The 13,881-nt window shown below is 34.6% G+C and overlaps 1 protein-coding gene across 1 annotated transcript; it reads left to right on the top strand.

The window, feature by feature from the left end:
* The first annotated feature begins 3,279 nt into the window (after window positions 1-3,279).
* On the top strand, window positions 3,280-4,261 carry LOC147518108 (uncharacterized). The gene is made up of 2 exons (XM_086593822.1): window positions 3,280-3,296; window positions 3,713-4,261. The coding sequence occupies exons 1-2, from the start codon at window positions 3,294-3,296 to the stop codon at window positions 4,259-4,261; spliced, it is 552 nt and encodes a 183-aa protein (XP_086449948.1). The 5' UTR covers window positions 3,280-3,293.
* Window positions 4,262-13,881: the final 9,620 nt, after the last annotated feature.

The following is a 13,881-nucleotide window of genomic DNA, read 5'->3' as shown; positions in this document are numbered from 1 at the left end:
CACTCACAAGACAAAAAATTATTCCCTCTCGTATTTTCTATCCCCAAATCCCCAAATACCTAATTTGAAACCCTAATTCACAAATTTTCAAATTGAAACCATGGAAAATCTAAATTGAAACCCTAGTTCACTGTTGTTGCTCAAACTCATCATTTCTACTCAAACTCTTCATTGTTGCTGCTCAAATTTTAGATGTCTTTTTGTTGAATACAACCTGAAGTAAGTAAATGTTTGATTCTATGATATGTCCATAGTAATTTGCGTTATATAAATGTTAATTGTGCATCTTCTGATGTTAATTTCATTACTTAAATGCAGTGGATTTTTTTTTTATCTTAAGCGTACATCATGGTGGGACTTTTGTGCGTAGCCCTAATTTGCAGTATGATGGGGGAGAAACGAATTGTTCTTATGAAGATATGAATGCTAAAATGACATACCTTTATCTCAGAAATATGGTAAAGGATTTTGGTTATCCTCCTAGTAGTATAGCTAAAATTTTATTTAACACTCCTGGGGTGGAATTAGAAAATGGGTTAAGGCCACTTAGGACTGATAGTGATGTAAGCTCAATGGTAAAAGAGGCTGATGTATTTGGGAACATAGAAGTTTATGTTATACACAATCAATCTGATGCTAGTGATGATAGTGCTTCTCAGAGTGATGCTGAAAGTGAAGTTGGTAGTATAGACAATGTGAGTGATGAAGAGTTACTTGAGGTTAGGCATATGAGGGTTGAAATGAAGAAGTGTAAGTAGAACATAGATGAAAATGGTGAAGGGGCTAGTCAAACTGCTGCAGATGACATAAATGGTGAAGGGACTAGTGCTCCTCCTGATGTGGTTCCTAATGTGGCATTGTCTGAAGAAACAGAGCACACTGGGTATGACAGTGAGTATGGAGAAGATGGAGATTACAGCCCATCAGAGAGTGATGAAGAAGATGAAGCAGTAGAACCAGAGGTTTGTAGAAAGAAAAAGAATAGTTGGCCCACATTTAATACAAAGACAAATATGTTTGCAATTGAACCTACTTTGGGTATGAGGTTTACAAGTAAAGATGAGTTCAAGGACTGTCTAAGAGATTATGGAGTGGCAAATGGTTACCCAATTAAGTTTATAAAGAATGAATCAAGCAGGGTAACTGCTATTTGTGGTGAAGGATGTAAATGGAGATGTCATGCCAGTCCAATGCAAGTTGAGTGTAGGCTGGCGATTAAATCACTAAATGATTTGCATGAATGTAATAGGGATTTCAATGCCAAATTTTGCAATGCTAGATGGCTTTCTAAGAAGTACAAGACTCAAATCCTTGCCAACCCTAGGTGGAAGCTAGAGGACTTTGTTTTTCGTTTTGCATACATATGCAATCAATGTTTCATTGAATCAATGTTCCGAGCTAAGAAGTTTGCATTGGGGAGAGGGATTCAGTTATGATAGATCACTATGCCAAGGTTTATGATTATGCTCATGAGTTGTCGACAAGAAATCCGTAGTAATCTTGTTAGAGTGCAGGGTGAAAGTGCTACAAATGAGCTTAATTCACCAAAATATTTTAGAAGGTTTTATGTATGCCTAGATGCTCTAAAAAGGGATGGGTGCATTGTAGACCTGTGATAGGGTTGGATGGTTGTTTTTGAAGGGTTATATAAAGGGTGAATTGTTGATATTTGTAGGTAGGGATGGAAATAATCAAATGTATCCAATTGCATGGGGGCTGTAGTTGAGGGTGAAAACAAAGATTCTTGGTTCGGGTTTGTGAATTTGTTGGTTCATGACATTGGTGTGGCGAGATGGGTTTGGGTGGACTATTATATCGCATAAACGAAGGGGTTGGTTGATGCAAAGGCACACACTTTTGCCATTGGCGCGTAACACAGGTGTTGCGGCAAGGCATGTATATGCCAATTTTAGGAAGAGATTTAATAGTTCTATGTTAAAAGGACTTTTTTGGATGACTGCTAGAAGTACCACCATTCCAGTTTATGAGAGGAACATGAAAAGGATTGAATTAGTGTCAGCTGATGCAGCAGAGTACTTGAGGACCAAACAAAATCCAGAACAGTGGTGTAAAGCTTTTCAGTTGGATACATCTTCTTGTGATGCAGTTGAGAACAATATAAGTGAGTGTTTTAATAGTTGTATTATTATAGCAAGGCTCAAGCCCTTAATTCATATGTTGGAGGACATCGGGATTTATATAGTAAAACGGGATGCAAAAAAGAGGGAAGCAATGTAGTGGATGATGTGTTTGCTCCAAGAATTAGGAAAACCATTGAAGAAAACAAGATGGCAAGTAGAGATTTGGTTGTGCATATACCATGGGGCTGAAGATTTTCAGGTTAGTAATGGGAATGATGGATATTCAGTTGACCTAAGAAAGAGGATTTTGCACCGCAGAGAGTCGATTCTTCTTTGGGATTCCATGTTGTCATGCAATTTCTGCCATCTTTAAAGCTACCAAGAGGGTGGACAATTTTGTGCAGCCATGGTATAAGGTTGAGACAGTTAAGCATGCTTATGAAGAACATATAAAACCTTTGAATGGAGAAGTACAATGGGTGAAGACCAAATGTATAAAATTGTTGCCTCCAAAGGCAAAAAGAATGCCTGGTAGACCCAAAAGAAATAGGAGGAAGGACCCACATGAGTCACCAAAGAAGGGACCACAAATTTCAAGGAGAGGGAAACATATGAGGTGCTCTAACTGTAAGGAGATGGGGCATAACAAGAAAGGATGCGAAGAACCTATTGCACCAACTCAAAGGCAACCTAAATTGACTGTAAGTGGTTATTTTATTATTTCTATTTTTATTTTGGATATTTACATTATTGACTTATATTGTTGTTTGGGTTATTTTGGATATTTATATCTACTCGAAGGTGAAAAGAAAAAACAAAGAGGGGAACACAAGTGCACCACCACAAAAGAGATCAAAGAAGAAACAGGTATCAATAATGCCATTCTTATCTTTAAACATATGATGTTTAATTTGTTTACTTTTGGGTCAACAATGTTTTTTTTGTAGGCCCCAAGTATTGCAGCTCAAGCATCTTGATCTCCAAGTGCAACACTCCACCTTCCAAAGGCAAAACAGCTCCACCTTCAAGTGCCCCCACAAGTACAACAACTCCACCTCCAAGTGCCCCCACAAGTACAAGCTGCTCAAACAAAGCCAGCTCCACCTCCAAGTACCCCCACAAGTACAAAGCAGCTCCAAGTAATGCACCTCCAAGTACAACAGGCTCCACCTCAAAGTAAAACAAATCCTAAAAAGCAGATCCAAAAATGATATGGTATTGCTCTATTTCTAGTAGTATCATGTACTTCCTTTATTTGTCTCGAAAGTACACTTCTTCTTCTTCTTTTTACAACTTCTTAGTACTTCCTTTACAACTCCTTTATTTGTCTCTACTTCACTGTGTACTGCCATATATAGCCTAACTTGCTATGTGTAGAAAATTAAAGTTTGCTAGAAATCAGAAATTTATAACTTGTTTAAGAGAAAGCAGAGACTTAAAAAGTAAAAGCTTTTGCTTAGCTTTTAAAAATGAAAGCTGATAACACTACATTTATAAGAGGGAGACTTAAAAGTATAAGAGAATGTGGTATGGTCTTGCTCTGTTTATTGGTAAATGTGGTATTGCTCTGTTTATTGGTTTTGTTTTTAATTTGTATACTTCATACATATACACACATGTCATATTTGTAGGTCCCAACTATGACAGAACCATCAAATCCAGTTGTTGCTTCACAATCTGCATCATCTACACCCAGAGGTAAACAACCCAAAGGCAAAGCTGTGATTCTTGCTACAAGTCCTGCCAAGAATACAAGGTCATCAACTGCTCTTACTGAGACACAAGCATCAGCTGCACCCAAAGGTAAACAACCCAAAGGCAAAGCTGTGATTCTTGCTACAAGTCCTACCAAGAATACAAGGTCATCAACTGCTCTTACTGAGACACAAGCAACAGCTGCACCGGAAGGTAAACAACCCAAAGGCAAAGCTGTGATTTTAGATACAAGTCCAGCCAAGACTGCACCTAAAGCCTCTGCCAGAAAAACATTAGCTGCACCTGCAGGGACAGAAACATTAGCTGCACCTAAAGCTCCTACTAGAAAAGCTGCATCAACTCCAGCCGTGATTCTTGATTCAGGTCCATCCAAGAATACAAGATCAACAAAGACTTTGGGTATTAAGCCTCAGGGTACGGGCTATAAGACCAAGACCAAGACCAAGACCAATTGGAGGATATAACACCTCTATTTAATTTGGTTATGTCAGTAGGGCATTGTTAGTATTGTCGATGAGGGAATTGTCAAGATTTTTGGTTCTATATTTTGGAACAAAGTTGTTTGATGTTGATATGTTTAATATTGCTCTATATTTTGGAACAAAGCTATTTTATGTTTCTCTGTTTAAGTTATGTTGCTCTGTTGGAACAATTGTCAGTATTTTGGTTATGTATTATGTTGCTCTATTGCTCTGTGCCTTTAAGTTATGTTTCTCTGTTGCTCTGTGCCTTTAAGTTATGTTGCTCTGGAAAAGATTACCATTCAATTTGCTCAATTCTAAGTTTATAATGTGGAATGTGATGTCTATCTCATTTGAACAGCAGGAGGCACAAATTTGGTTTGTTTTTTCATTCAGAACAAATTGATAAATAGACACTAATGCTCTCATCATCTATAGCTTGTTTCATTCAGAACAGAACAAACAGACACTACCGACTCTAATGCTCTCTACTCAGAATGGTTCACATCCACATATCATCTAAAAACTCAACGAGTAAGGTTTGCATAAAACATACTTCCAAAGACATCTCAAAAATCACTTCACAATCAATACATTCAATCTTTAAAGTCGATACAATTCACTTCAACCAGACAACAACAAGTAAGCAAAACAAACACTATAATCCATTTCTTCTTCTCTCTTCTTCTTCTTCGGGTTCTGTAATTTCAGCTCTCAATTCTGCAATTTCCGCTCTTAGTTCTGCAATAATCACTTCATGATCATTCCCTGCCGGTGGATCAACCCAGACAAAGAATAAACACCTTTCTGGGTGTGGAAACTTTCTACACCCAACAAATCTTCTTTCGGGGTTCGTTAGCGTCTAGGAAATCCATAACTTGGGTTTAAGTCCACAATAGCAAACGGTTCGGAATCGGGAGTTGCCTCGAGAGTTCACAGATGTGGTAGAATTAGACATAGACATCTAGAATTTGAGTAGAAATGATGAGTTTGAGCAGCAACAATGAAGAGTTTGAGTAGAAATGATGAGTTTGAGCAACAACAGTGAACTAGGGTTTCAATTTAGATTTTCCATGGTTTCAATTTGAAAATTTGTGAATTAGGGTTTCAAATTAGGTATTTGGGGATTTGGGGATAGAAAATACGAGAGGGAATAATTTTTTGCGCTTGTAGCGAAAGTGGTTTTGTTGGTAGGTCACGCGGATTTTCTCATGTCTTTGTTGACTTGACTTGACCGAGTGTCCGAAAGTGTGCAAGAATTTGATACATCTCAAAATTAGAAATTCCACGTAAGAAAAAAATTAATCCACGTCACTCTTCAGGTGCCGGAAATGAACCGGAAATATGAAGGTGGATACGTTTTACAAGTACAGGGTTAAAATTGCCTAAACTGAACTTTAGGGGGGTAAATGGTAAAACTTGACAAGTTCGAGGGTGAAATATGCCAATTTGCCTAACTTATGCTCATGAATGTCTAATTGAACTAAATTATTTTCTACCAACACCATAACATTTGAGTAATTTGGAACAAGAGAGATGGATAGCTTATATAGAAATGATAGTAGTTGAATAACTTCCTGTATTAGAAAACAGATTGCTAACTTAGGTAGTTCATCATTAAAAGTGTTGTATTCTTTGCAATGTGTTTTTCACTGTGTTTCAGTCATTCTTCAGGTCTTCAATAGAATTAAAGATAAATATATCACAACTTAGTCTAATCTCTCTATGTCTGATCACTAACAGACAATGCTTGCATATTTTGATGAACCATCCTTGGTTTTAAGCGACCAGAACACAATTTGCGAGTTAGCACATTAAAACATTATTAAAAGGTTTGTGGGCTATGCTCACTTATGTTTAAAATAAAATTTCAAATTTATGAGTTACGTTATAAAATAAATCTCCTACCATTACGCATCTCCTGCAGATATAAAAGTCCACCTTTCTGGTCAATCTAGTGTCTCCCCTCCTACAATTTATTATTATTATTATTTAATAGAACCCTTCAGTTTTTTTTTACAATTTCCATTTGGTTTGGATTTTCTTCAAGCTTTGGATATGATTACAACTACATATATAGAAAAAAGAGTTACATATTTTGCCTTCTTCTAGGTACAAATTTATCTATGTCTACACGTTGCTTTTATTTTTATTCCTTCGTGCTTATTTTTTTATTCCTTCGTGCTTATTCCCCCACTATTTCAGCAAAGATTAAGTGTGCTAAAAGATTAGGAGGTTTGGTTTTCAGATTACCAATTCTCTTGAAATTGTGTTTTGGGCATTCGGTTCAACGTATGGCCCAAAGTTGATTCCATGACCAATGTCCGGTGAGTTATTTTGTAAGGCAAATAAAAACACAAGGGAAAATACAAAGGGTGGTTGGGATCACATAGGGATTTGCGTTCGGTGAGTTATCTCTAATCTCTCTATGTTTGAAAGGCATGTGAAGTGATGGCATCAACTTTATGTTTTTATCCATTGGACATTCTCTCTACAAAAGATGCAAAGAGTGAATGCACGCAAACGACAGTTTACATTTAGTTACTCTTTTTACATTAGTTACACGCCAATAAATGAATAATAAATTGCTTTTAGCTATTTGTGTCATTGACTCATTATTTTTCCCAACTAAACTGTGATATATTATAGAAAGACTTCTACATCAAAGCGTACATGTGTTAGATCTTTTCTTGCAATGTGATGGCTTCTCAATGAGATTCAAGCAATGGCCTGATGCTTTGCTTGCAATGATGGCTTGAGCTTTGCTTGCATCCTTTGAGGGCCTTGCATAGTTGCAATTTTAGAAGGCTGCTCACGTACATATATCAAGCGTATATGCCTTGACCAATCAGAATACTCTTGATACTTGCCAGTAACAATTGTATAACATAATTAAAATGTGTTAGTCACAAGACATCATATTATAGCTAAAACCTACTGTCAATCTGTCATGTGTATTTTTTTTTCGTTTCTATTATGTACACACCCTATTATTTTCTTTTACCAACCTCAGATTCATCATAAAAGAGTTCGGATGGGAGTGCTGAAGGAGCAAGCAATACGGTACAAAGTGTGAAATGCATAAACGACTTTGTTCAAGTATCGGAAGGGTGAAAAGCACGGGTATCCCAACTTGTGAAAGCATAATCAAGGATTCGGTGAAGTGTAAAACCACTTTAGTGGCTGATAATATGTATGTATGTTTATGTATTAATGAAGAAGCAACATGTAAATCTCTAACAGAATAAACATGTATATTTGTTTTTCTATTAATATTTTTAGATGCATCTGATTGGGTAGTTGTTATTTTGACAATATGATATAGACAATAATTATATATGAAAAAGATTAATCTATCTCAAGTTCTTTTTGGTGATCTTGAGAAGCTTTGATTCACTTGATTTTTGCATGAATTTACTCACTATTAAATAATGAAGCGTTGAAGGCACGTCCATTGTCAAGGAATATTAAAAGGGAAATTTTATTTCTTATTTAGGCACCCTTGGCAATTAAGGTCATCAAACAGTCTTAACAAATATACAACTATATTTACAAAGCTCACCTAAAGCTAACTATCCTGATTAGAAAAAACAATGAAGAAAATGTCTCAACAGAACCAGAATAACTTTGTGGTTTTGGCCAACCAAACCAATTTGAGTCTTCTAACAATTCACAGTGAATAGAGAGCATCGATTAAGTGCTCCTTAAAATTCAAAAGATTAATAAGATAATAATAAAAGGTGTTGTCGACAATTTCTGGGTTGATGTTACATAATAATGATTGACAATAATCTTACTGTCTTTATATTATTCGTATAAAAAAACAAAAAAAAATGTGAACAACTATCTATTGTTGAAAGTACAATATATGAAATTGCATTCACTTCATGACTTCAAATTGGGTTTTATAAATATCTACACAATTTCAAGACTTACATTCGTTAACATATACTGGTCGGCATCCACAAAACAAATAACAGCAGAGTAGTATGTCATCCAACGTGTAGTACTGATTCAAAATAAAATGTCTACAAATTCATACATATGTCACACATTTGAAAATACTAGAGTGTACCAAGATTAATGCCACAAACAACATAATAAACACCTTATAACAAACTGTGTCGTAGGCACGGGTAATACCTAGTATTATAATAAAACAAAATAGGAGAACAAAGAGTGGTGGGGATCGTCTTGGGATCTGAGTTAGATGTGTGTGGGGATTTGCGTTGATCTCTTCTGAACCTTTAATGCAAAATTAAATCAATAATCTATAATGCAAAAATTAATCAATAAAAAGTTTTCATTTGAGTTAATGCAAATTTAATCATCTTTAAATGTTTCCATTTGGGTTAGTGCAAAATTAAATCAATTATCTTTAATGCAAAAATTAATTAATAAAACATTTTCATTTAGGTTAATGCAAATTTAATCATCTTTAAACGTTTATATTTGGGTTAGTGCAAAATTAAATCAATTATCTTTAATACAAAAATTAATCAATAAAATGTTTCCATTTGAGTTAAGGCAAATTTAATTATCTTTAAACGTTTCCATTTGGGTTAGTGCAAAATTAAATCAATTATCTTTAATACAAAAATTAATCAATAAAATGTTTCCATTTGAGTTAAGGCAAATTTAATCATCTTTAAACGTTTCCATTTTTTTTTTGTTGGCAAGCCTGTTTTAAATGAGATCAGTAACTATTTGATGCTGGCGGGGTTCGAGCCCCAGACCTCTAGTACCATCACCCAAAGGTTTTACCGACTTTGCTAGTCGGCACCTGCTTAAACATTTCCATTTGGGTTAGTGCAAAATTAAATCAATTATCTTTAATGCAAAAATTAATCAATAAAACGTTTCCATTTGGGTTAATGCAAATTTAATCATATTTAAATGTTTCCATTTGGGTTAGTGCAAAATTAAATCAATTATCTTTAATGCAAAAATTAATCAATAAAACATTTCCATTTGGGTTAATACAAATTTAATCATCTTTAAACGTTTCCATTTGGGTTAGTGCAAAATTAAATCAATTATCTTTAATGTAAAAATTAATCAATAAAATGTTTCCATTTGAGTTAAGGCAAATTTAATCATCTTTAAACATTTCTATTTGGTTAGTGCAAAATTAAATCAATTATCTTTAATACAAAAATTAATCAATAAAATGTTTCCATTTGGGTTAGTACAAAATTAAATCAATTATCTTTAATGCAAAAATTAATCAATAAAACATTTCTATTTGGGTTAAGGCAAATTTAATCATCTTTAATGCAAAAATTAATTAAGGTAAATTGGCATCAAAGGTTACTCCCTTCCATTAGTAGGGCTTCAAAAGTGGAGTTAAATAAATAAATGTCAATTAGTTCAATAGCGATTAAGCATTTAAGCTAATAACGGTTGTTTTAATTTATAATAATTGGTCTGTGTTAATGAGTTGGGCTTAAGATGTGGGCGTCCAATGGTAATGTCAGTACGTTTTCTCATCTAGCTTCTTCTCCAAAAATCAATTATAGTGCAAATTATCTATCTCCATCAATAAATTTCTTAGTAACTCCTTGACTCAACTTTAACAAACCTCGTGAGATTCTTCTCACATTATTCCTCATATAGTGGTGTTTATTTCCCATCAATTGGTGTATTACCAACTTGCTCCTATTCATCACATTGCAAAATGTTTACTTCCTTTCAGTCGTTCTTTCACCTTTTCTTCTTATTCACCTCCTCCTTTCTCCCTGGTGTTAATTTCCAGGATTTATTAGCAAAATTTCAGCTACAAGCACAACATGGTTTTCTTAGAACAATCTTACCAGGTATTGAACACATTTTACTTCATTTATCTCCATTTCTTTTTCTTATGAATATATGGATGATAGTAAAACTGGGGACTGGGAATTTTTAATGTTATTACAAAGTTAAACATGGTAAAACTTAGAACATGAGATAACTAGACTGATTGGTAATATATTGTTTCATAAAAAATTGGTAATTTTATTAAGAATTTAACCATTATATTTGGACTCAATTCCTGCATTTTTTTTTTCTTTTTTACCGGTTGCACCTGCCATCTCTGCATCGAATCAGGGTATACTCCTTACAACTCTACAGTTCCAATTTTTTTATGAGATACTTGAATATGGTCTACTATGTATTTGAGAATTGTTACAGTTACTCTATTTTGATGTAGTGCGCCTTCTTTTTAATCGCCGTGAACATATACGCCCTTTTTTTACAATTATTTTTTACTTATATAAATTTGATATAGTAGCTGAATTTTTGTTACTTTTATATTTAAGTGCATTTAAATTGACGATAGTTTCCCACCTCCCCAGTTTTATGGGTTGTTGCACATCAAGGGCCAATTGTGTCGTAGTCCATTGCATCTGTTTGAGGTACCTACAAAAATAATGACACATGCTTGCTTTAACCCACATATTTTATTAGTTTTTTAACTTTTGGTTGCTTTATCACATTTTGTTTCATCTCTAACCTTAATTTTGGTTGTCTTATAAAAGTAATCCTATTTTATTACCTTCACCAAAATGATATTTTTTTATTAAGCAAAATAGTTATTCCAACAGTAGCTTATAAATTGGATTTATGTAATATAGGGTAATAAAACGTGTAATATAGCATTATTTTACCTAATTAATTGTGAAACTAGGGAAATTATGGATCGTAATGGAAATTGGATTATTTGGAATCGTTCCATTCTTCCTCTCACAGATCGGGTCGACTTTGCCTCCTCATAAATTTCTCGATACCTCTAACATGAAGCTTGAAGACCAATCATGTATCTTTCTTTCTCTACATTCCAGCATTTTTCTTTTTCGTTCCTAGAAAAAGATTTTGAGAGATTTTTGTATTTGGGGTTTGGTTTTCAAGTTTATAATTCTCTTAAAAATGTGTTTCGGTTCCAAGGTACACCAAAGTCTAAAGTTCTTTAGAACCCCGCAACCAATATCTGGCAACTTCATCTGAAATTATGATTTTCGTAAGATTCCTTTGTAATTTAGAAATATTACTAAGTAGGTATACACAAGGGAAAAAACAAAGGGTGGTCGGGATTTCATAGGGATCTGAGTTTGATGGGGGCAGGTGTGCATTCAGGATCATTTTGAAACATCTTTGAGTAATTTTAATGTGCTAATTAATGCAAAGGGTCGTAATTAAGTGCATAAAAGGATTTAGCAAAAAGAATAGTTTACGTTTAATCGTCTCATTCGGTCTCTTAGGTGACCAGGCTCCCTACTCCTTGCTTGGTCAGTCACTCTCGCCATTCTCTGGTAAGTAGGGCTGGTCATCGAGCTACCCGAGTCGAGTTTTGCTATACTCAAGCTTGACTCGCACATGCAAAAGCTCAACTCAAACTTGACTCGAACTCCCATTCGAGCTTAATATTAAAGCTCAAGCTCGACTCGTCTAGTTCTACTAATAGCTCAAGCTCGACTCGGACCGACTCGTTTTACACTTCGAGCTCTAGTCCAGTTATGCTCGTTTGAACCCGAACTCGAGCTCAAACTCGAAAATAAATGTATATAAAACATTAAAACTAGTATAAATTGTAAATTATAGTTGGGTATAAAGTATAAAATGACGTATAAATTATATACTACGTATGGGCTTATAAAACGAGTAGCTCGCGAGCTACTCGAGTTCGAGCTCGACTTGAGTAGCTCACGAATAACTCGCGAGCTACTCGAACTCGAACTACTCGCTATCTAGAATGAGCTTTAAATTAAGCTCACACTCGACTCATACTTTAGTGCGGACGAGTTTGAGTCGAGCCTTCGACGAGCCGAGCTCGAGTTACTCACGAATAGCTCGACTTGATGATTAGCCCTACTGGTAAGCTTGGTATTATTGTATTAGCCCACACTTCATTTTTGGCTCTTATCCCTCTCTTTTTATTACGATTTTTCTGCTCTTATCCCTGTTTTAAACGTCAACATTTTGATTCTACACTTATTTATGTTTTAGTTAATTACCTTTTTTATCATTTTTTTTTCTTCGTTTCTTGCATTTTTAGGTGTTAGTTTGGAGACAGACTAGAGTAAAAGCTCAACTAAATTTTGCCAAAAAGTTTGGTGAGTTGCCTTTGCATGTCCATGACATGTCCAATTGAAGAAGTTGTTTTTCTATTGTCCATATTATAGTGTTAAACCAAGCTTTAGGTCAATAGGATGCTCTTAGCAATGCAAACTTCATGTTGACCGCAAGAAAAGATCTCAAGCTCGCTCTATGTTGACACTCTTGATTCTTGAATCAAATTGGTAAGTCCTGCTACTATTTTATCCAATTTGATTGTGTTATTATCTGTTATATTCCTGTATACATAAGTTTGTTGATTATGTTAACTGGGAAAATAATTAGTTACTATTTATATATGGTTAATTTTTGCAATAAACCTTTATGGTGTACAGTGTTTGACAAAATATCATCTACTCTCATGAAGAACATTTTGTGACATATGTTTAATGATTATGTTACCACACATTGTGTTTTCTTTGCACCTTACAACCTATGGTGAAGCAACTTTCACATGTGCACGTTTGCTCTTCAAAGTTAACGTTTCTATATGGCACATCACCACGAAGTAGATCCGGTTCTCCCAATCATTCTCTATCTCTCTTTAATTCATTAGTATCTTAATATATGTTTATTTATATATTTTTTTTATAAGATTTTTTGCTTATTTGGTTCATGGCAGTATAGTGCATGGACTATGGATTCAACATGCAAATATATAAGAGCTTGGACCTATTATGGAAAGGACCGACAATATGTCATTTGACATGGTGCAAGATAATAGTGACGTGCTACGAATACAAATGAGCAATTAAGTCCATCAACGAGAGGAGAATTGGTGGCACTGCCCTTCAACCAATATGTATTCCTAGAAGTCGATGTAAAGTTGGTGTATCCACTTTTGGCATTTAGGGAAGATAGTTTAGGCAGACTTACAAATAAGCTTATAGTTAAACTCAGCGGTATTTGATTTTATGCATGTAAAGTGACTATAATCTGAGTTAAACCAACATCCCTTGCTACTATCGATTGTATGCATAATTTTTGTTTCAAGTATTATTTAGTCTAAAACAAAGAAACATATAAAGAAGTTAGAGTAGAACTGACCATACATAAATCGGGTGTTGTCCTTGGCATAACACAGTAACATTATAATCAGTATGATTCGTAGGTCTTTTTTCGTAGGAATTTTATAATGTCATTTATATGTACATATGCATGCATTATTGTAATGAGCATTGACCCTGGACTACAAAACTATGTATTAAGTTTGGAAATAGTGTTGTGCTTAGAGAACGGCCGAGAATAGAACTATCGGAGGGATTGAATATGTGAAATTTTTGTAGCTACTTTTTAGGAACTATGAATCAAGAGATATCAATACCCTATTTGGCTTTAGAAGTCGCAATTAGTGCATGGTTAATTTGGATATATACATTGGTGTTTTCAATTCACAAACCTTAACCTAAAATTTGTTCTTAGCTGACAACAATGTGAAGGGATTGGATCTAGGTTTCACATTGATAATTCAAAAGAATCATGTTAAATATATTGCCACCTGTTGTCCTCGTGCCTGCATTCACCTTTGATGA

Source organism: Coptis chinensis, chromosome 2 (assembly GCF_015680905.1).
Source record: "Coptis chinensis isolate HL-2020 chromosome 2, ASM1568090v1, whole genome shotgun sequence".
Classification (NCBI taxonomy): domain Eukaryota; kingdom Viridiplantae; phylum Streptophyta; class Magnoliopsida; order Ranunculales; family Ranunculaceae; genus Coptis; species Coptis chinensis.
Note: the sequence above shows the minus strand (reverse complement) of the source record. Positions and strands in the feature narration are given on the sequence as shown.